General features: G+C 46.3%; 1 protein-coding gene across 1 annotated transcript in view; it reads right to left on the reverse strand.

Moving 5' to 3' along the window:
- Nucleotides 1-501: 501 nt before the first annotated feature.
- The window catches only part of KCNH5 (potassium voltage-gated channel subfamily H member 5), a 353,692-nt gene continuing 333,623 nt past the window's right edge, over nucleotides 502-20,570 (reverse strand). The window contains 1 exon segment of the mRNA XM_060262655.1: nucleotides 502-1,839. Within this exon segment, the coding sequence (XP_060118638.1) occupies nucleotides 892-1,839 (948 nt within the window). The 3' untranslated portion in view covers nucleotides 502-891.

A 20,570-nucleotide genomic window follows, 5' to 3' on the forward strand; every position in this document is an offset into this window, starting at 1 on the left:
CTTCTTCAATGCATACCCTTAAAAGAATCTGGAAATTAGGTGCATTGCATCCAAAATTTCAACTGGAGTAATGAGGATTATACATAGCACAGCTTCACCTTATGAACAGGCACAGCATAAAAATCATCTTAAAAATAAAGAAGACCACGAAGAAATTGGGTTTAGATCCTGCCCTCCACTCTGAATCTCAGAGCGGCTCACAATCTCCTTTATCTTCCTCTCCCACAACAGACACCCTGTGAGGTGGGTGGGGCTGGAGAGAGCTCTCACAGCAGCTGCCCTTTCAAGGACTGAGAGAACTATGGCTGACCCAAGGCCATTCCAGCAGCTGCAAGTGGAGAAGTGGGGGATCAAGCCCGGTTCTCCCGGATAGAGTCTGCGCACTTAACCGCTACACCAAACTGGCTCTCATAAAACTGATAGCTTAATTGACTGAGGAACCAAGATTTCAGGGAATCTTGGCAGACTGATTTGGAAACCAAAACCGAACACAGTCTCGTCTTTTTTTTTAAACAAAATCCATCCTTTTTATTTTGCAATAGAGATTATAAATAAACTGAAAGTGTGCATGCAGTCAACTGCATAATATACAAGCGATATCTAGGATAATAACTGTTTTCTTTGGCAGACCAGAATCCAGCTGGACATGCAATAAACCAACATATCAAAATCCATTTTATTTTGTGTGTCTTCAAGTCATATTGAATGGAAGTGAAAATATATATATATATGTATATATATATTTACTTCATATATACACACACATATATAAATGCACACATTATATATGTGTGCCTCTCTTTGCGTGTATATATGTGTGTGGCTGTGCACGCTCGTCTTGCGGTATACGCCTAGTATAAGTATATAAAGAGAAATAGGCATCATATTCTATTAAAAGTGGATTTCGTCTTTTTCTGATTCGGGTGATTCGGGCCTTGAGACGCTAAAAATATCCTGACAAGGTATTTGGGGCTGTAGCTGCAGAGGTAAATGGGACTGAGGAGATGGTGTCTGGGATGTGTTCCTCTCAGACAATATTTTTAAAATCTCCGCCACCTGCTTCTCCAGGATGGCCATCCGGTTGCTAAGCAACTGGATATCTTCTTTGAGTTCGTGTTTCACTTCCTGGAGGGTGGTTTGTAAGGCCTGTTCGGGGATGGGGTAGAAGGGGTGCTTTGCGTCAGCCTGGATAGGGCTGTGTTCCAGGGGGCTACGGTTCTCACCGGCTTTGTCCAAACGAAGGTCACTTTTAGTTATCCCGCTGTCGCAAGAGTCTGTTTTCCTCAGAGGATTTTTGGTCATGTCATTCTCCGAGTCGATGCCTTTGGGGTCGTCAGACAACAACCCCATCGACTCAGCCTTGGTGACGTTATTCCAGTCCTCCTTTTTCTCCTCTGGAGCTGCCATGTTGTTTTTTAACCGAAGCCACCCTTTCCCGTTGCCGTTTTTCATCCTCACGGGGCTGGTAACCTTGAGGCATTTCGGCTCGCTGTTGCTGTTTGGCTTGAGCTCCATGGCTTCCCGATTGTTCTGTTTGATTATCTCGGTGGTCTTCACATACGACAGCGATGTCTGGATGGGAGTGATCTGAGACACCGTGACCACGCTCGTGCCAGTGATGGCGGCCCCATTCTGCATGGTCCGAGTCTCCACTTGGAGAGTGTTCCTCTCTGGGTCAATTATTGTCACCCCTTGGTTTCGCATTTCCTTCTGCTGCTTGAATTTCTGGAAGAGTTTTCTCACGGGGTGGTCTACCGGGATGCTCAAGGTCACTTCGTTCTTCTGCCGAAGGCGCTCCTCCTCTTCTTTTTTGACGTCGCTGATTTTTCGGAAAATAATCTGCAAGAAAGAAAAAAATCCGACACATAGTAAGAAACAAAATGAAAATTGGAGGGGGAAGAGAGAAGCGAATACTTTCGGAGTGTGACAAAACATTGCAGACCTAGAGAGACTAATGCCTCCACATCTCTTTTAAGCAATTTTCTTTGAAATTCAATTCAAAGATAGTTGACCAAGGCAACTTCTGATAATAGAGAGAGATATCAAAACTCCATTTGGTCCTTGATCACAGCTGTATTACTACCCGACTACATGTACTTCATTGTTATTCATTGTGGTACAGTATTTCCCATAGGACCCAGTCAGGACATATTTCACTGGGAACAACACAAATATACCAAAAAGAGATTATTCAAGGGAAGTTAAGAACAAGAAGATATTACAATGTGAAGCAGAAACCCTCTTGTCACTGCCTCAGAATATCATGTTATACATCTATTAATATATAATCTACCACATTTTCATTCCAACTTTGTTCTCTGGAAGCTGTACAAGGTTCTCTCCTCCTCTTTTTTATCTTTAGAACAACCCTTTGAGGGAGATCAGGCTGAGCGAGTGTGACTGACCCGAAGTCCCCTTGAAAGCTTCATGCCTTTGCAGGGATTTGAACCTGCATCCCCACCCCCCAGTCCTATATTGCTTCCACATGGATGATCAGGTCCAATTTCACATCCAAGCTTGAGTAGTTTTTGTTCCAAGCATCATCCCCTAATCATTACCCTTTCCTGTTTTTTTTTCCCTCTCAGCTTGGCTCCATTCTTCCCAAACCTGGACTCATAGGCTGGTTACAGACAGGCAGTTTAAGCCGCCCCAGAGACGGCAGGCGAGTGGATCTAAAAATGTGTCCAAATGAACACATCTGCCTGCTGTTCCCATCCAGTACTCACCCCATCCTGGCCCGATGGGAAGCCTCCACAGAAAGGTACCACTTCCAAAGTGTTACATAATTTCTGGGGTGGCTCCGAGGTGCTTCCTTGGCCATCTGGTTGACTGGGAACAGAGGTGGAATTCTAGCAGAAGCTCCTTTGCATATTAGGTCACACACCCCTGGTGTAGCCAATCCTCCAAGAGCTTACAACAAAGAGTCTTGTAAACTCTTGGAGGATTGGCTACATCAGGAGGGTGCGGCCTAATATGCAAATCAGTTCCTGCTAGAATTCCACCCCTGGCTGGGAAGTACCCTGGGAGTGCCCGGGAAGCAGCAGACGGGTGCATGAGTGCTCTGGATGCTTCTCCAGGGTGCACAGCCTGTCCCTGCTCCGGGGTGGCTGCTCACTGTCTGGACGCTCACGGGCACTCCTATTTCTGTCAGCTCATTTCTGGGCCAGTTTCCTGCCACCATGAGTCAACGGTGTGGACCCAGTCATATTATCCTTTACAAAAGATCACAGTCTAAGCATTTTTTAACACTATTTTGGTGGGAAGATGTGCATTTCTGAAGGTCCCATCCACACGGGTGCCACTTTGCTTGCCTCAAAACCCTCATGGTACCCTCCCTTTCTAGTCATAGCCAACTTATAGAGACCCCATACGGTTTCCAAGGCAATAGAGATTCAGAGGCAGGTTGCCATGGTCTGACTGTGCATAGCAACTTCAGACTTCCTTGATCGTCCCCTATCCAAGTATGAATGAGGACTAATGCTGCTTAGCTTCTGAGATCTGATAAGATCAGGCTAGCTTGTCAGGGCAATTGCTAAACCGCTATAGCACTATAACACAATAATTTATTGCCCTGATCAGTTCCTCTGAACACTCGTATTTCAGATCTCCACACGAATAAGTGGATTCTAGATCATATCAAGCCTGAACTCTCTCCCAGGAGCTAAAATAACTAAACTATTGTACTTTGGTCACATTATCAGAAGTCTCACTGAAAAAGGAAGTAATGCTAGGAAAACCCGAAGGCAGCAGGAAAGGAGGAAGACGAACCATAAGACGGATGGAATCAGTCAAGGAAGTTTGAAGATGTGAGCAAGGCTGTTAATGATAGGACATTTTGGAGGTCTTTAATTTATAGAATCTCCATAAGTCAGAAGGAATTTGATGGTACTTAACACAGAGACACGACAAAAGTAGATCTGTATGATTAATTAGTTGACTACCATAGTGTTATATTCAGGGGTGGAATTCTAGCAGGAGCTCCGTTGCATATTAGGCCACACCCCCTGATGTAGCCAATCCTCCAAGAGCTTACAAAAAAGAGCCTTGCAAGCTCTTGGATTGGCTACATCATGGGGGGTGTGGCCTAATATGCAAAGGAGCTCCTGCCAGAATTCCACCCCTAGTTATATTAAACGTGGGGGTGGGAAGGGACTTTGAGATGAGCATTACAGGAACAGGTCCTTTATAATCCATCCAAAAGTCCTCCAGTGCTGAGGCAGGGAATATGTTCCCCATGGGGGACTGACAACAGGGTAGGACTTTGCACGGCAAGAAAATGCACACTGTTCCATCCAGATGGTGTTATAATTAGGTAGGACTCTTCTAAAAAAAGATTGGAGCAATGTAGGTTTGGGGAAAGACCACAGTGTGCGTGGGAAAAGGACAGCTTGACAATGGTTAGAGCAGGATGTTGTGGAGATGCTGAGGAAGGAAGGAAGGAAGGAAGGAAGGCAACTAGAGGGAGGAGGGAAGTAGAGGTGGAAAGAAAGTAAATGTATTCTCCAAGCTGCTGGTTGGCTTAACTTGGAGAAATGATTTAAAGAGAGAAATGCTTTCTCCAAACTGGTCTATGGGGCAGTGGCGGCTTCAAGAGCCACACAATATGTGTGAAAATTGCCACACATGGCTCCCGAGCCACTATTTGGCCACCCCTGCTGAAGATCATTAATGATTGTGAAATACATAATATGGTTTTGTACATTTATTAACATTTCTTGATTTTTAAATTGACTAACCGTAATATTCGGCCTATCAGGTTTTGAACGGTTTTATTGATCCCATCCTACGGCACAAACTTAGAAGCCAATATAGTTTGGATAAAGAACCATTCAAAACACAATATTGTACCTAGAAACACGTCATTCTTTGGCTTTTGGAATTTTTTTCATCCACTTCAGTACTCCCTCTAAGCCGTGGAGTCTTATGAGCAATAATTCTGCTTTATGAGCTACTGGCACTAAAGTTGTGAGCTACTGCATCAGTTAGTGTGCTCTGGGGCCATTTTTCCTGAGCTGAGACAAAAATGTGTGAGCTGGAGGCTAAAAAACTGTGAGCTAGCTTGCACTAACTCAGCTTAGAGAGAATTTTGGAATATATGATTGAAGAGGAAATTATCTCAGCAGGAGTGGGACTAGTATACACTGGGACTTTTACTTTGGACAATACAATCTGTAATTTCCTTGCTTTTGCATTGGCCATATGTTTATACTGTACACTGTATGTTGATTTTGGACCATAAAACAGATGATATTAGCTTGCAGATGAAATAAACATAAACTACTGGTTTTTATATACTTTATATATACTTTATATACTTCAATTGCATTATGTGAATCTTTAAAGTGGTCTAAACAGAGGCTTTTCTCTAAACTTGATTTTAGGGTTGCCAGGTCCAATTCAAGAAATATCTGGGGACTTTGGGGGTGGAGCCAGGAGCAAGGGTGTGGCAAGCACAATTGAACTCCGAAGGGAATTCTGGTCATCACATGTAAAGGGACCACATGCCTTTCAAATGCCTTCCCTCATTTGAAATAATGAAAGATAGGGACACCTTCTTTTGGGGCTCACAGAATTGGACCCCTTGGTCCAATCTTTTTGAAACTTGGCGGATGTTTTGAAAAGAGGCACTAGATGCTATGCTGAAAATTTATTGCCTTTATCTCAAAAAAACAGCCCCCGTGAGCCCCAGATACCCACAAATCAATTCTCCATTACATCCTATGGGAATCAGTCTCTATAGGGTATAATGAAGACATTCCCTCCCCCCCACACACACTTTTTGATGATCCTGAAGCAGGGGGAGGGCCTCCAAACTGGGGGATCCCCTGCCCCCACCTGGGGATTGGCAACCCTATAACAAAATGGCAGCCCGTCATTTATCCCATAACGATGACATCTGCCCTTCTGACGTACTCTTTCTGGGTACGTTTCCAGAAGGCCAGAGTGATATTTTTATAGAACTAAGCCGGCAGTTGCAAGAGTGCGGGGGGGGGGGGGGGAATTTGTGGATTTGACACTCTGAAAGTTAATCCAGAAAATCAACTCGGTGATCAAAGCTCCCTTTGGCATCATTAAAAAAAGAAAAAAGAAAAATGCTTTCAAACACAGTCAAGTATCTGATTGCCAAGCCAGAGTTAACGCAGCTGTTTACGGTGCTTCTGAACCTCCAAGATGTTCATTAGAACGGAGCTGAAAAGGCGGCAGGAGTGAAAAGCGGCCTGATGCTTTTATCTCTCCGCTATGACCCAAATACGGGGACATGTGTCTTCATTTAAGAGCTGTGCTTGCCCTCACTCAACTCCTGTGTTCTGTGGTGCCCGCAGCAGGGGGCAGCCAATAAAACTTTTAATTATTATTGTCACTCACCCTCTTGCCAGCTGGTGCTCTGGGCGCATTACAAAATGTAATAAGGGAAGCTGCGGCCCTAGGGATGCAGTTCCGGCTAGCTTGGCACCAGGGGGTGTGGCCTAATATGCAAATGAATTCCTACTGGGCATTTTCTACAAAAAAGCCGTGTGAAACAATGCTGACATCAGGGAGTGTGGCTGAATATGAAAATGAGTTCCTGCTGGGCCTTTTCTACCCCAAAAGCCCTGCCTAGGGCTTAAAACTAATATTATAAACAAGCCTCAGACTCAGCAGGAGCTCACAGGAGCACAGCTCCTGAACCTTTCTGAGGGTTCCCCCTCTTCCTCCCCACCTACCTTGTCCATTGAATAGTCGGTGCAGCTGCATAACAATCCCTGCATTAGGAGAGCGGGCAGCCAGCCAGCCACCAGGGGCTTTGCCACGCCCTCAGCAGCCCTCATTAACCCCTGGAGAAGCCCATGCCACCCTTTCTCCACTTCTTATGTGATTTTGGGTGGTGGGTGGTTTGCTGGCTTTTTGGCTGGGGGGGTGGTGGCCCAGGAGAGCCCCAGGCAACTGAGGCCTGCTTGCATCGGGTTGCTTTTGGCTGGAGGGGGTGGCATCTGCTGATGAGTTATGCTAATGAGCTCCGCCACCTATTTTTCCACCAAACGACTCCTGTTAAAACCAATATTATAAAACCACATTAAAACATGATTCTTTTTTTTTTTAAAGAAAAGTTAGGAGGGAAGAGGACCTAACACACCTGGAGTACCAAACAATGTTTATGCATCAAGGAATAAAGTGTACTCCAAATCAGAGCAGCCAAGTCTGAGCTGGATAGACCAACAGGGCTTTTTTTGTAGCAGGAACTCCTTTGCCTATTAGGCCAGCAAGCCTGATGTAGCCAATCCTCCAAGAGATGACTCTTAGTACAGAGCCTATTGTAAGCTCCAGGAGGATTGGCTACCTCAGGAGTGTGTGGCCTAATAGGCAAAGGAGTTCCTGCTATTAAAAAAGCCCTGGGAATGACTGGTACAAAGTATCATTCTGTGTTCTACCTGTTGGACTAATCTAATCTTATTGCCATCCGCCCTCTTTCCCATGAGACGAGGGTTTTCTTGTTTAAAGAAACGTTCTCAAAGTCAAACTCCCAAGGAAAACTTTTTTGAAATTTATTTGAAATGTCACGTCAATCCTAATAGAGATCAACGCCTTGGAACGATGACGGCCCCAAGTCCTTGACAGCTGATTCTCAATCTACGAGAAACATGAGGGTTTTTTGTTACCAGAACAAAATTAAAAGAATAGGACAAGCACCTCCGTTCCTTTCTTTCTCCTCCTAAGAAATGTGGACGCCCACGCAGAGTGGCATTTGTAAACATGGGGGTTAGCTTTAAGAAGTTCCGGCCCAAGGGAAACCGGTGAAAAAAGAACCTAATTAATCACCAAGAACAGGCTTTCTCCAGGGAAATGGAAACACACTCCCTTGCATGGCGAGAGCAGCTGTCAATGTGATGGGAATTCAGTGTCAGAATTTATTTTCCTTTTCTGTGGGGACTTAGTACATGAGCCCTCCCCCCCTCTCTGGACTGTGGGTTTAAGGATAATGGCTACTGTTGTGGTCTGTTCGGCTAGCATGGAGTGTGTCTGTGTGTGTGTGTAAAATGCCACAATCGCAACTGATTTATGGTGACCCCAGCAAGGGGCTTTCAGAGTGAGTGAGAAGCAGAGGTGGTTGGCCATGGCCTTCCTCTGCAGAGTCTTCACTGGTGGTCTCCCATCCAAGACTTATGGCAACCCCAGCAAGGGGCTTTCAAGGCGAGTGAGAAGGAGAGGTGGTTGGCCATGGTCTTCCTCTACAGGGTCTTCCTTGGTGGTCTCCCTTCCATGACTTATGGTGACCCCAGCAAGGGGCTTTCAAGGCAAGTGAGAAGCAGAAGTGGTTGGCCATGGTCTTCCTTGGCGGTCTTCCATTCAAGGCTTATGGTGACCCCAGCAAGGGGCTTTCAAGGCAAGTGAGAAGCAGAAGTGGTTGGCCATGGTCTTCCTTGGCAGTCTTCCATTCAAGGCTTATGGTGACCCCAGCAAGGGGCTTTCAAGGCAAGTGAGAAGCAGAAGTGGTTGGCCATGGTCTTCCATTCAAGGCTTATGGTGACTCCAGCAAAGGGCTTTCAGGGCAAGTGAGAAGCAGAGGTGGTTGGCCATTGCTTTCATCTGGTGGTCTCCTTTCAAAGTACTGACCCTGCTTGGCTTGTGAGATCTGATAAGATTGGGCTATACCGTGCTGCCTTCCCTCCCTGACATGGACTATACTGGAGGGTTACTTTAGGGGATAGTCAGAAAGGGACAAGGTAGGCAGCACTTCTAGTGAAGGTTAAGTAAAGGTTAACTGACTGTCAGCCCTGGAAAGTGAAGAGCTCTCTTTATCTCTAATCCAGGGATGGTCTAGATAACAGTAATGCGAGATTCTCCTCAGCTGTTATCTTAACCCTAATCTTTCTCTTCTATCTCTCTAGGGCAAGGCAAGGTAACTCAATGTGGACTTTAACTCATTCTCACACACCGTCTTCAGCAAACCTATAAATAAAGAATGAGCGTAGCCAAGTGGGAGTCTATGGCTTTGATCCCAGCCGCATCAGCCTTAGCTCCTCCGATGGAATGGCCTTTCCATTGGCAGAGGAAAAGGAGCAGGAGTGAACCAGGAAGTGGAAATGGCCTTGGAGGAAGTCAAGCTGAGTGACCATAAGAATATAAGAGAAGCCATGTTGGATCAGGCCAATGGCCCATCCAGTCCAACACTCTGTGTCACACATAAGAGAAGCCATGTTGGATCAGGCCAATGGCCCATCCAGTCCAACATTCTGTGTCACATAAGAACATAAGAGAAGCCATGTTGGATCAGGCCAATGGCCCATCCAGTTCAACACTCTGTGTCACACATAAGAACATAAGAGAAGCCATGTTGGATCAGGCCTATGGCCCATCCAGTCCAACATTCTGTGTCACATAAGAACATAAGAGAAGCCATGTTGGATCAGGCCAATGGCCCATCCAGTCCAACACTCTGTGTCACATAAGAACATAAGAGAAGCCATGTTGGATCAGGCCAGTGGCCCATCCAGTCCAACATTCTGTGTCATACATAAGAACATAAGAGAAGCCATGTTAGATCAGGCCAGTGGCCCATCCAGTCCAACACTCTGTGGCATACAGTGGCCAAAAAACCCCAAGTGCCATCAGGAGGTCCATCAGTAGGGCTAGAAGTCCTCCCACTGTGCCCCCCCCCCCAAAAAAAAAGCTGGCACTGCAGGGCCACTTGGCCAACAGCAGGCATTAGATCACCCACAGCACCAACCCCAAAACTAGAAGCAGTGCTGGATGGGACAGTTGAGTTGACACTAACTCCCATGGCTGATGAAGAGTCAAATGGTCCCTCTAAGCCAGGGGTGTCAAACATGTGGCCCCGAGGCTGAATCAGGCCTTTGGAGGGATCCTATCAGGCCCACGAGCAACTGGCTGTTGTCTGCTTCCTTCTCCCTTGTTTCCTTCTGCGTCACAGCTTGCTTTACAAGACTTGCTCAATCGCACAGGAGCTACAGAGCAAAGCCTCTATTTTCTCCATTAGTTGAGGCCCCTCCCCCTCCTGGATCCCCTGGGGAGAGAGGGAAAGAGCCAGAGCTTCCTTTGCCCAGTTCCCTGGATCCCATGGGGGAAATACAAAGAAAGCACCTTTAAGACTAATGAGTGCTAATGTTTTAAGCATGTTTTATTTTAAGGTGGGGTGGCTTTTTTTTGTCATTGTTGTGTCTTGCATTTCAGGGACTGAATTTCCAACACAGCATACCTAGCACTCTCAAGTGAGCCGTGGGAAACCGTGGGTCACCTGACTAGGGATGGACTTTCCTCATCGCCTATGAAGATCTATGGCAGGAATTTTAAAGGGTCTCGATTGGACTAGACTGGGCAGTGGGTTGTTCCACGAAATGCATATAATCGGGGACCTGCACCCGCTATGTTGCCTTTGTGATGTACTCGCTAATAAAATATGTTGACTGCTGAGCGTCTCTGAACCCAGTACATTACAGCCATGTTTGTCTGTGTCCTTTAAAAAGTTTATATCTCTGCCACCTAACCTTAAATAGGTACACACGTGGCCCGGCCCAACAAGGTTTCATTTATATTAGTTCCAGCCCTCATAACAAATGAGTTCGACATCTTTGTTCTAAGCTGAGCTCATGTGAGCTAGCTTACAGGGGTTTTTTAGCCTCTGGCTCACACATTTTTGCCTTAGTTCAGCCTGCTCAGGAAGGATGGCCCTGGAGCACACTAATTGATGCAGTAGCTCACAACTTCGGCTGTCATGGAATTCTGAGTTGGTTGGTTTGCAGGGCTCGCTTTGTAGCAGGAGCTCCTTTGCATATTAGGCCACACACCCCTGATGTAGCCAATCCTCCAAGAGCTTACAGTAGGCCCTCTAAGAAGAGCCCTGTAAACTCTTAGAGGATTGGCTACATCAGCGGGGTGTGGCCTAATATGCAAAGGAGCTCCTGCTACAAAGCGAGCCCTATTGGTTAGTCTTCAAACAAGGGGCAGAAAATTCCATTTGTGGTTCCAAGCTTGTCCCTCTCAGTACTACAATTCCCAGCATTCCCTAGGAAGAACTTTGAAAGCCAGCTTTTAGTCCCTGGTGTGGATAATGCATATTACAACCTCAGAACTATGAAAATCTCTTTTTCTGGAAGGATGACAACAGTCCCAATGTACGGAATCAGTGTAAAACCGGGGACAACATCTGTAGGCAGTTATTTTAACGAGCTTATTTCCCAAGTTTCCGTTTTACGTCCCCCTTTGGTTCAAAGAATTAAATCGGATTTTTTTTTTTTTAAAAAAAAAGGAAGGAGAAGCTGAGATGCTTTAAGCTAAGAACTCCCCCGAACGCCAATTACGGTGGTAAACTTTGAGGGCTGGAGCGCCATGAAACATGCCCGCAATAGACCAAGCAGTTAGCAAACAAAAACACTGGTTGGACAAAAAAAAAAACCCCTAATCCTCATTATATAATACAGTCTATAAATACACACATCAAAAGTGAGCATGCAAAGGACCTGAGCCTTGAAGTTGTCCAAATGAAACAACTCTGGCACATAATTTGTTATGTAAAATTATTTACAAAAAAAAACAAAACACCCCGCATACACAGGCGGAAAATTGCCAGGGAGTGGATTAAGTAATGATAAAGGCATTTGAAAGCTTCTAATAAAAGTTGTCAGGGAGCTCAGAAATAGATGTGGGTTTTTTTTTTTTTGGGGGGGGGGTGGATTCTCTAAGGGTTTTTAAAAAATTACATCATGTAAAATTCACTGCTCTCCCCCACCCATATTGAATACTTTAATTCTGCATTTGTCTCTCCCTGTGTGTGTGTGTGTGTGTGCATATTAGGCTCCTTTGCATATTAGGCCACACACCCCTGATGTAGCCAATCCTCCTGGAGCTTCCAGTAGGCCCTGTACTTAGAGCCCTGTAAGGAATTCTAGCAGGACCTCCTTTGCATATTAGGCCACACCCCCTGATGCAGCCAATCCTGGAACTTCCATTAGGCCCTGTAAGAAGAGCCCTGTAAGGAATTCTAGCAGGACCTCCTTTGCCTATTAGGCCACACACTCCTGATGCAGCCAATCCTCCTGGAGCTTCCAGTAGGCCCTGTACTTAGAGCCCTGTAAGGAATTCTAGCAGCACCTCCTTTGCATATTAGGCCACACACCCCTGATGTAGCCAAGTCACAGCCGATTTATGTCAACCGCAACAAGGGGCTTTCAAGGCAAGTGATAAGCAGAAGTGGTTGGCTGCTCGACACAAGACACATCTATTCCCCACATCAATGCTTTTTTGGCTGGTGTTAGCACCCTGGAAGGGCTTCTAGTGTTGTGGCCCCACTGATGGAACCTCCTGATGGCACCTGGTTTTTTGGCACAGAGTGTTGGACTGGATGGGCCATTGGCGTGATCCAACATGGCTTCTCTGATGTTTTCTTATGGAGCTCCCCTTGCACCAAAAGGCAGGGGTGGAATTCTAGCAGGAGCTCCTTTGCATATTAGGCCACACAACCCTGATGTAGCCAATCCTCCAACGGCTTACAAAAAAGAGCCCTGTAAGCTCTTGGAGTATTGGCTACATCAAGGTGTGTGGTCTTATAGGCAAAGGAACTCCTGCTAGAATTCCACCCCTGCCAAAAGGAACTCCAAAGTAGTAAGGCGTTCACTGTACAGGGGCTCAAACAGACCTGTGAAGCTTTTATTTAGTTATGGTAAATAAATGATTACAAACGTTTATTGTCCTGCACCTCCTTCAAGGAACTCGTGGCTATGATCCTACTTCTTTCCTCCTGTTTTACCCTGACAATAACCCTCTGAGATGTTATGATATTTAAGATAGATACATTCCGCCTTTCTTCTATGGATTAAGGTGGCTTGCCATTCCACATTTATAAATATACAGAGTTCAGTGGTCTTGACCCAGATGGCCCAAGCTAGCTCGATCTCATGAGATCTTGGAAGCTAAGCAGGGTTGACCTTGGTTAGTAATTGGATGGGAGACCACCAAGGAAGTCTAGGGTTGCGATGCAGAGGTAGGCAACAGCAATCAACTCTGAATGTCTCTTGTCTTGAAAACCCCATGGGGGCCACCATAAGACAAAAGCTGATGACAGCAAAAAACAAACAATGGCTGCAGAGCACCCCCAAAGCTATCTAAAAATGAGACTTCCTATCTCCTCCTCAGGTAGCCATTCCATAGTTGGGAGCTATTACAGGAATAGATGACACATGGAATACTGCAAGGCAGGGAATGGTCAAGAGATGGCCTCTCAGGCTGCACGAGAGTGATTGGTCAATTGTTACACTTCATGGCGGAGAGAGGATTTGCATTTGGGTCTACCAGAGCCTAGTCCAGGGGTAGCCAAACTTGCTTTTTTTGTAGCAGGAACTCCTTTGCATATTAGGCTACACCTCCCCTGATGTAGCCAATCCTCCAGGAGCTTACAGGGCTCTTCTTACAGGCCCTACTATAAGCTCTTGGAGGATTGGCTAAGGGAGGGAGGGAGGGAGGGAGGGAGAAGAAAGAAAGAAAGAAAGAAAGAAAGAAAGAAAGAAAGAAAGAAAGAAAGAAAGAAAGAAAGAAAGAAAGAAAGAAAGAAAGAGGGGGAGGAGGGAGGAAGGAAGGGAGGAAGGAAGGGAGGGAGGGAGGGAAGGAAGGAAGGAAAGATGGGAGGAAGGAAAGAAATAAAGGAGGAAGGGAGGGAGGAAGGGAGGGAGGAAGAGAGGGAGGGAGGAAGGAAGGGAGGGAGGGAAGGAGAGAGAGGAAGGAAAGAAGGGAGGAAAAGGGAGGAAGGAAGGAAAGAAGAGAGGAAGGGAGGGAGGAAGAGAGGGAGGGAGGAAGGAAGGAAGGGAGGGAGGAAGGGAGGGAAGGAGAGAGGAAGGAAAGAAGGGAGGAAGGAAGGAAAGAAGGGAGGAAGGAAGGGAGGGGGGAATGAAGGGAGGGAGGGAGGGAGGAAGGAAGTCTAATATGCAAAGGTGTTCCTGATTACACCTGCCTTCATACTCTGTTTTTGTATGTGCAAGATGGCTTTTTGATCTGTCACAGTTGCTTTCCAGAGCAGTATCTCTTGAGTATGATCCTGGACTCGGGTTGCCAATCCCCAGGTGGGGGCAGGGGATCCTCCGGTTTGGAGGCCTCCACCGCGCTTCAGGGTCATCTGCTGTGCACTCTATTATTCCCTATGGAGACCGATTCCCATAGGGAATAATAGAGAGCTTATCCACAGGCAACTGGGGCTCTGGGAGACTGTTTTTTTTGAGGTAGAGGCACCAAACTTGCAACATAGCATCTGATACCTCTCCTCAAAAGACCCTCCACGTTTCAAAAAGATTACACTGGAGTTCAATTATGCTTGTCACAACCTTTCTCCTGGCTCCACCCCCAATGTCTCCTGGCTCCACCCCCAAAGTCCCCAGATATTTCTTGAATTGGACTTGGTAACGCTATTCTGGGCTGTGTCATGGTATGGGCTTCAACCTACGTAAAAGGCACATGTCATTGCGACTCTAAACTCCAGCTGCCGGTGCTTTTCTTTTATTTCTTCTCAAGAACACATCTCAGCTCATTCCACTAGCGAGAAGTCTCCACGTGTAAAACGAAAAACGACATTTCTTTATTACAATTAGAATACTGCAGGCTTTTTTTTTTTAATATCCCCTTCCAGCAGAACCACTTTGATTCGCGAGTCAGCCTTTCAAGACAGACGATCCCCATGCTCTTAAATTGCCTCCCAATAAATTTGGCATAATCTCCCCTGTCCTAGAATCTGCACAGGGCTATTAAAATGGCATTGTTAAATCTTGTGGGGGTTAGCGGTTGAGGGGTAGAGAGAACACTTCTCGGCGGTTAGAAGTAGCTGACAATTAGTTAATCTCCGGGATCAGAATGCCTTGCTAAATGCCTGCAATCTTTCGGGCTGGAATTTTGCCTGGAAAGGAGATTTGGGGGAGTTAAGTTAAGTCTTCCTCTAGCCGCTTGAGAGAAACGGTAGAGAATCACAATCTTTTTTTCGTATTTTTGCATGTGTCGGAAGTGTCGTTTTGTTGCAGCTGCCTTATGGTAACCCCGCAGGGTTTTGGAACCTCTTGTCATGCTCCGTCTTCCCCTCATTCACTGCCAGGGGTGGAATTCTAGCAGGAGCTGCTTTGCATGTTAGGCCGCACACCCCTGATGCAGCCAATCCTCCAAGAGCCTTGTACGCTCTTGGTGGATTGGCTACATCAGGGGTGTGGCCTAATATGCAAAGGAGCTCCTGCTACAATTCCACCTCTGTTCACCGCAGAAAAAGAGCCCCGTGGTGCAGAGTGGTAAAAATGCAGTAGTGCAGTCTTAAGCTCTGCTCACGACCTGAATTCTATCCCGGCAGAAACTGGGTTCCGGTAGCCGGCTCGAGGTTGACTCAACCTTCCATCCTTCCGAGGTCGGTAAAATAAGTACCCAGCTTGCTGGGGAGAAAGTGTAGATGACTGGGGAAGGCAATGGCAAAAAACCCCATAAAAAGTCTGCCATGAAAACATGATGCAATGTTACCCTGGAGTTGGAAACAATGGGTGCTTGCACAGGGGATTACCTTTTTCCCCACCACAGAATGTTTTTAACTGTTTTGCATGTGTATTTGGCTTAGTTTTAATTGTTTTAATGATGTAGGGGTTTTTTTTTCCTTTTAAAGGCATGTTTCTTTCATGGATGTTTTTAACCTCATAGCTGCCTTGGTAACCCTGATGAGGGCTGAAAGGCAAAGTATAAATTTTAGAAATGCAATTACTGCTGCAGTTACTTCAGCACCTTGACTCTAATATCTCCTCCTAGCAACTAACCCCTCCTACCTATACGGAGTCAGGAGTCATTTTGTAGAAAAAGAGGTGCCGGAGCTCATTAGCACAACTCATTAGCATCTGCCACACAGCCTTGTCATCAACAGAAGGTGTACGGAATCATATCAGCTCAGTGTCTACCTTAAAATGCTTCTGGAATTATAATGTTCATTAAAAAAAAAAAAAAACCCTGACTCCCCTCATACTTTTAAAATTACTTTCTTCTGCGCAGCCACAGTGGCAGGATGATTTCCATCCATCTGCTTCATATGTTTTGGTTATTTCCCCATTTTATTTTGTGGGGAAAAATATTAGCACGTTTGTCAGATCTTAGAGTTCAGCAAAATTCTCACAGGGGGTTGAACGGAAGCAAGTATTTGGCTCGTGGGGAGGGGGAGGTAAGCAGGGGTGGAATTTTAGCAAGAGCTCCTTTGCATATTAGGCCACACACCCCTTTTGTAGCCAATCCTCCAAGAGTTTACAGTAGACCCTGGAAAGGTCCCAGCAAGGGATCCCCCGGTTTTACAGGCTTCCCCCAGCCCCCAGCCAACTGGCTGGTGGAGGAAGCCCTGCCCCCACAGCCACCAGTACTTCTAGATCTCCCACAGGTTAAGAAACTTGCAAACAGGTCCCGTTTTAAAATGCCTCTTTGTGTGCGTGTACTCCTTTAAAGTTGAGCAGGAAGCAGAAAGTACTTCATGGGGAAGGGTGGGAAGCAGAGCCTCCGTTTGTTTGGCTTTCGTTTCACAGCGAGAGAGAGAGAGAGAGAGAGAGAGAGAGAGAGAGCAGCTTGGCCCCTGTAATTGTCAGATGTTGTTGTGGAGGAACCAGACCCAGTGAGAGAGAAAGAGAGAAAGAGTACTTTTCAGAAGTCTTTGTAGGGGAGGCAGTAATAGTGTGTGTCTGTCTCTGTGCTTGTTTTGCATTGTTTTCCGAGTCTTTGTATAGGAGCCTGTTTATTGGACAGAGGAAAACGCAACCTCTCTCTCTTTTGTTTGCCTATGTTAGGCTGAAGAACAGCAGTTCCTGTGAGTAAAGCCCCAGTGAGATCACAAAAATGTGAGCTTGCAAACTCTGTGCATTTGGGCTGCTTTTTGTGTGTTTACAATTTCATTTACTAGAAGCGCAGCTATTGGGGGATGAGGAAACGATGGCTATTCAGGCGAACTGCACTGCTGTATTTTTATGCATTTATTTTGGGAATGGGAAAGTCTGGCTCCGCCCAAAAGTCTCCTGGTTCCATCCCCAAAGTCTCCTGGCTGCACCCCCCCCCCCCAAAGTTCCCAGATATTTTCTGAATTAGACTCGGCAACCCTAGCCACACCAGGGGCATGTGGCCTAATATGCAAAGGAGCTCCTGCTAGAATTTCACCCCTGGAGGTAAGAAAGAAAGAGCACAATACATATTAGAGGTTCTGGAGCTCTGCTCCTGTGAGCTCCTTCCCAAAATGAGGCCTGTATGTAGTATTAGAGGAAATCTGTTTCAGTGCATCTGAAGGAATGTGCATCCACACATGCTAAGTCTCTCAGTTCTAGTTTGTGCCTGTTTGGAATGATTATTTTAAGAGTATCAAATGGTACAAGTAGTGGGATACAGTTGTAATTATAAATTCTATTACAGTTTGGAAAGTTTTGGAATGTCAAAGAAATTTTAAAAGTTGAATTTTGGATTGCCTATAAAGCAGAGCTTTTTTTGTAGCAGAACTCCTTTGTATATTAGGCCACACCAACCTAATGTAGTCAAGAGCTTACAGGGCTCTAAGTACAGGGCCTACTGTAAGCTCTTGGAGGATTGGCTACATCAGGGGTGTGTGGCCTAATAGGCAAAGGAGGTCCTGCTAGAATTCTTTACAGGGCTCTAAGTACAGGGCCTACTGGAAGCTCCAGGATGACTGGCTACATCAGGAGTGTGTGGCCTAATATGCAAAGGAGGTCCTGCTAGAATTCCTTACAGGGCTCTTCATGCAGGGCCTACTGGAAGCTCCAGGAGGATTGGCTGCATCAGGGGGTGTGGCCTAATATGCAAAGGAGGTCCTGCTAGAATTCCTTACAGGGCTCTTCTTACAGGGCCTACTGGAAGCGCCAGGAGGATTGGCTACATCAGGGGGTGTGGCCTAATATGCAAAGGAGGTCCTGCTAGAATTCCTTACAGGGCTCTAAGTACAGGGCCTACTGTAAGCTCTTGGAGGATTGGCTACATCAGGGAGGTGTGGCCTAAGACGCAAAGGAGTTCCTGCTACAGAAAAAGCCCTGCCTGTAAGTATAAGGTGATAATCATGCCATTTGGAGCCTATGCATGTGAATTTTGTACATCATCATAGATAATTTTTGTTATAGTGCTTGAGGTATCCCATGCTGGAAGAGTAATCGAAGCGGGAGTGCCGAGTCATCATCGTTGTCATCATTGTCTTCTTCTTCTTCTTCTTCTTCTCAAGAGTAATTCTGGGAGAGCTCTCTCAGCTCCATCTACCTCACGGGGTGTCTGTTGTGAGGAGGGGAAGGGAAGGGAAAGGAGATTTGTAAGCCGCTCTGAGATGCCTTTGGCTAGCGAAGGGTGGGGTATAAATCCAATCTCTTCTCATCCTAGACCGGTGCCACCACCAGCCGAGGTGAAGGTGAATCTCTGAGATGCCAGCCAGCAGTGCTGCTGGCATTTGCCTTGCTCCGAACATGTTTGGCACAGTGCCACCCTCATCCCTTCCTTCCCTTTTGTTTGCCAGCACACTGGCATCTTCACAGCCTCTGGAAGTCAGTCCAAAAAGTTGCCTAACTCTGAATTCAAACTTCAGCACTTGCAGTGCCAAAGTAGCAAATTTTGATGCTTTTGATGAAGGGCCGGGGGGGTCAGTTTCATGGGCGCAGTGTAAGTGGGTGGCTCTGAGTGAGTAATTAATGATTGCCATCTTAGTCGCTTCCCCCTTTCTCAAAGGGCAGAGGGCACTCCACTGGGGAAAGCCCTGAAAGCATTCGGGGCTTTAGAGAGATGGCAATTTCAGAACATGAAGAATGCAAGGCCTTTTGACTTGTGAGCAAAAATGAAACCCGTATTGATTTCTGCCAAGTCTAACTCCTCCATAATTGAGCTAAATTACACCTATACTGTCTCACTTCCCGGCAAAAAAAAAAAGGGAAGAAAGCCATACTGTGGTGGTGGGGGGGAATGAATTGCCAGGGACGGAAAAAGAAGGAAGAAGAGAAGGAGAAGAGGGGAGAATCTATGGCAAGGGTGGCCACATGTGGCTCTTTCACACATACTGTGTGGCTCTCAAAGCTCCCACCACCCCATCAGTGAGCTTGGAGAAGACATTTCTCTCTTTAAATCACTTCTCCAAGCCAAGCAGCTTGGAGACTGCACTAGAAGTTAAAGTTGCTTTCTTTCCACCTCTCCCTCCCCATCTTCCTTCCTTCCTTAAACATCTGATGTTCAGCTCTCAAACATCTGACATTTATTCTGTGTGTCTTTTATGTTAAGCAAGTTTGGCCACCCTGATCTATGGTGAGAGATGCCCCAAAGATCTGTTGGGAGCAATGGGGCAAGCTACCGATACGCAGAGGCCCATGAGGCAGTCTTTGTGAATTTTCCCCTAAAAGTTTGTTTTGGAGATGACTGTGGTGGCACATCGCCACGGAAACAGTTGCACATGAAAATGTCTGAGCAACACAAGTTGAAAAGCTAGCAAAGGCACGGAAATTTGTACCGATCGGATTGGACGCACTAATTTGTTCAGCTTGTAATGGTCAGGCTTATAACGAACTGAGCACCATTTTCCCTCAAAGTTCTTCCTCGGCTTGGAATGTTCTAACAGCGATTCTGTACATGGGCCAGTCAGCAATCCAGACAATTGGGCATGCAAATAAGGGTGCCAACTCCTGTTTGGGAAATTCCTGGAGATTTTGGGGATGGAGGGTGGGCTTTGAGGAAAGAAGGGAGATGAGCATAATGAAGAGAAGGAGGAGGAAGAAGAGGAGGAGATTGGATTTACACCCCTCCCTTCACTACCCAAAGGAGTCTCAGAGCGGCTCACAATCTCCTTTCCCTTCCCTCCCCACAACAGACACCCTGTGAGGCAGGTGGAGCTGAGAGAGTTCTGACAGAAGCTGCTTTTGAGAGGAACAGCTCTGTGAGAACTTGTGACTGACTCAAGGTCTCATCAGAAGGTGCATGTGGAGGAGTGGGGAATCATACCCCAGTTCTCCCAGATAAGAGTCTGCATACTTAACCACTGCACCAAACTCGCTCTCTAATGCCATAGATTCCACCCATCACCCACCTCAGTTCTAATTACAGGAGAACTCCAGATGTCTACCCAAGGTTGACAATCCCACACACAAAGCCAGCTGCTAAACATCTCCCTGAGTTGAGTTCAGGACTTTTTTTTTTTGTAGCCGGAACGGCTTTGCATGTTGGACTACACCCCCTTGATGTAGACGATCCTCCGAGAGCTTACAAAGCTCTTCTTACAGAGCCTACTGTAAGCTCTTGAAGGGTTGGCTACATCAGGGGTTGTAGCCTAAAATGCAAAGGAGTTCCAGTTACAAAAAAAAAAGCCCTGGTTGAGTTAATTCTCCTGATACTTTCCTTCCAAACGTTCAAACACTTCCATGTGTTGTTTGAGGGCGACAGTGGTTGAGTTTTCAAGTACTGCTCTGCTATGGATGGAGCTGTGTGGTGAACGTCACCAAGCTCTAGCTCTAGGGCTGCTAAGCCCCCGGTCCCCACATTGGGCCGGTGGGGGGAACCTCCCCCTATGCCACCAGAACGATGACGTCATCACACCGGTGACGTTGTACGCGCGGCCACTCTAGGCATTT

This window comes from Heteronotia binoei, chromosome 21 (genome assembly GCF_032191835.1).
Source record: "Heteronotia binoei isolate CCM8104 ecotype False Entrance Well chromosome 21, APGP_CSIRO_Hbin_v1, whole genome shotgun sequence".
NCBI lineage: Eukaryota > Metazoa > Chordata > Lepidosauria > Squamata > Gekkonidae > Heteronotia > Heteronotia binoei.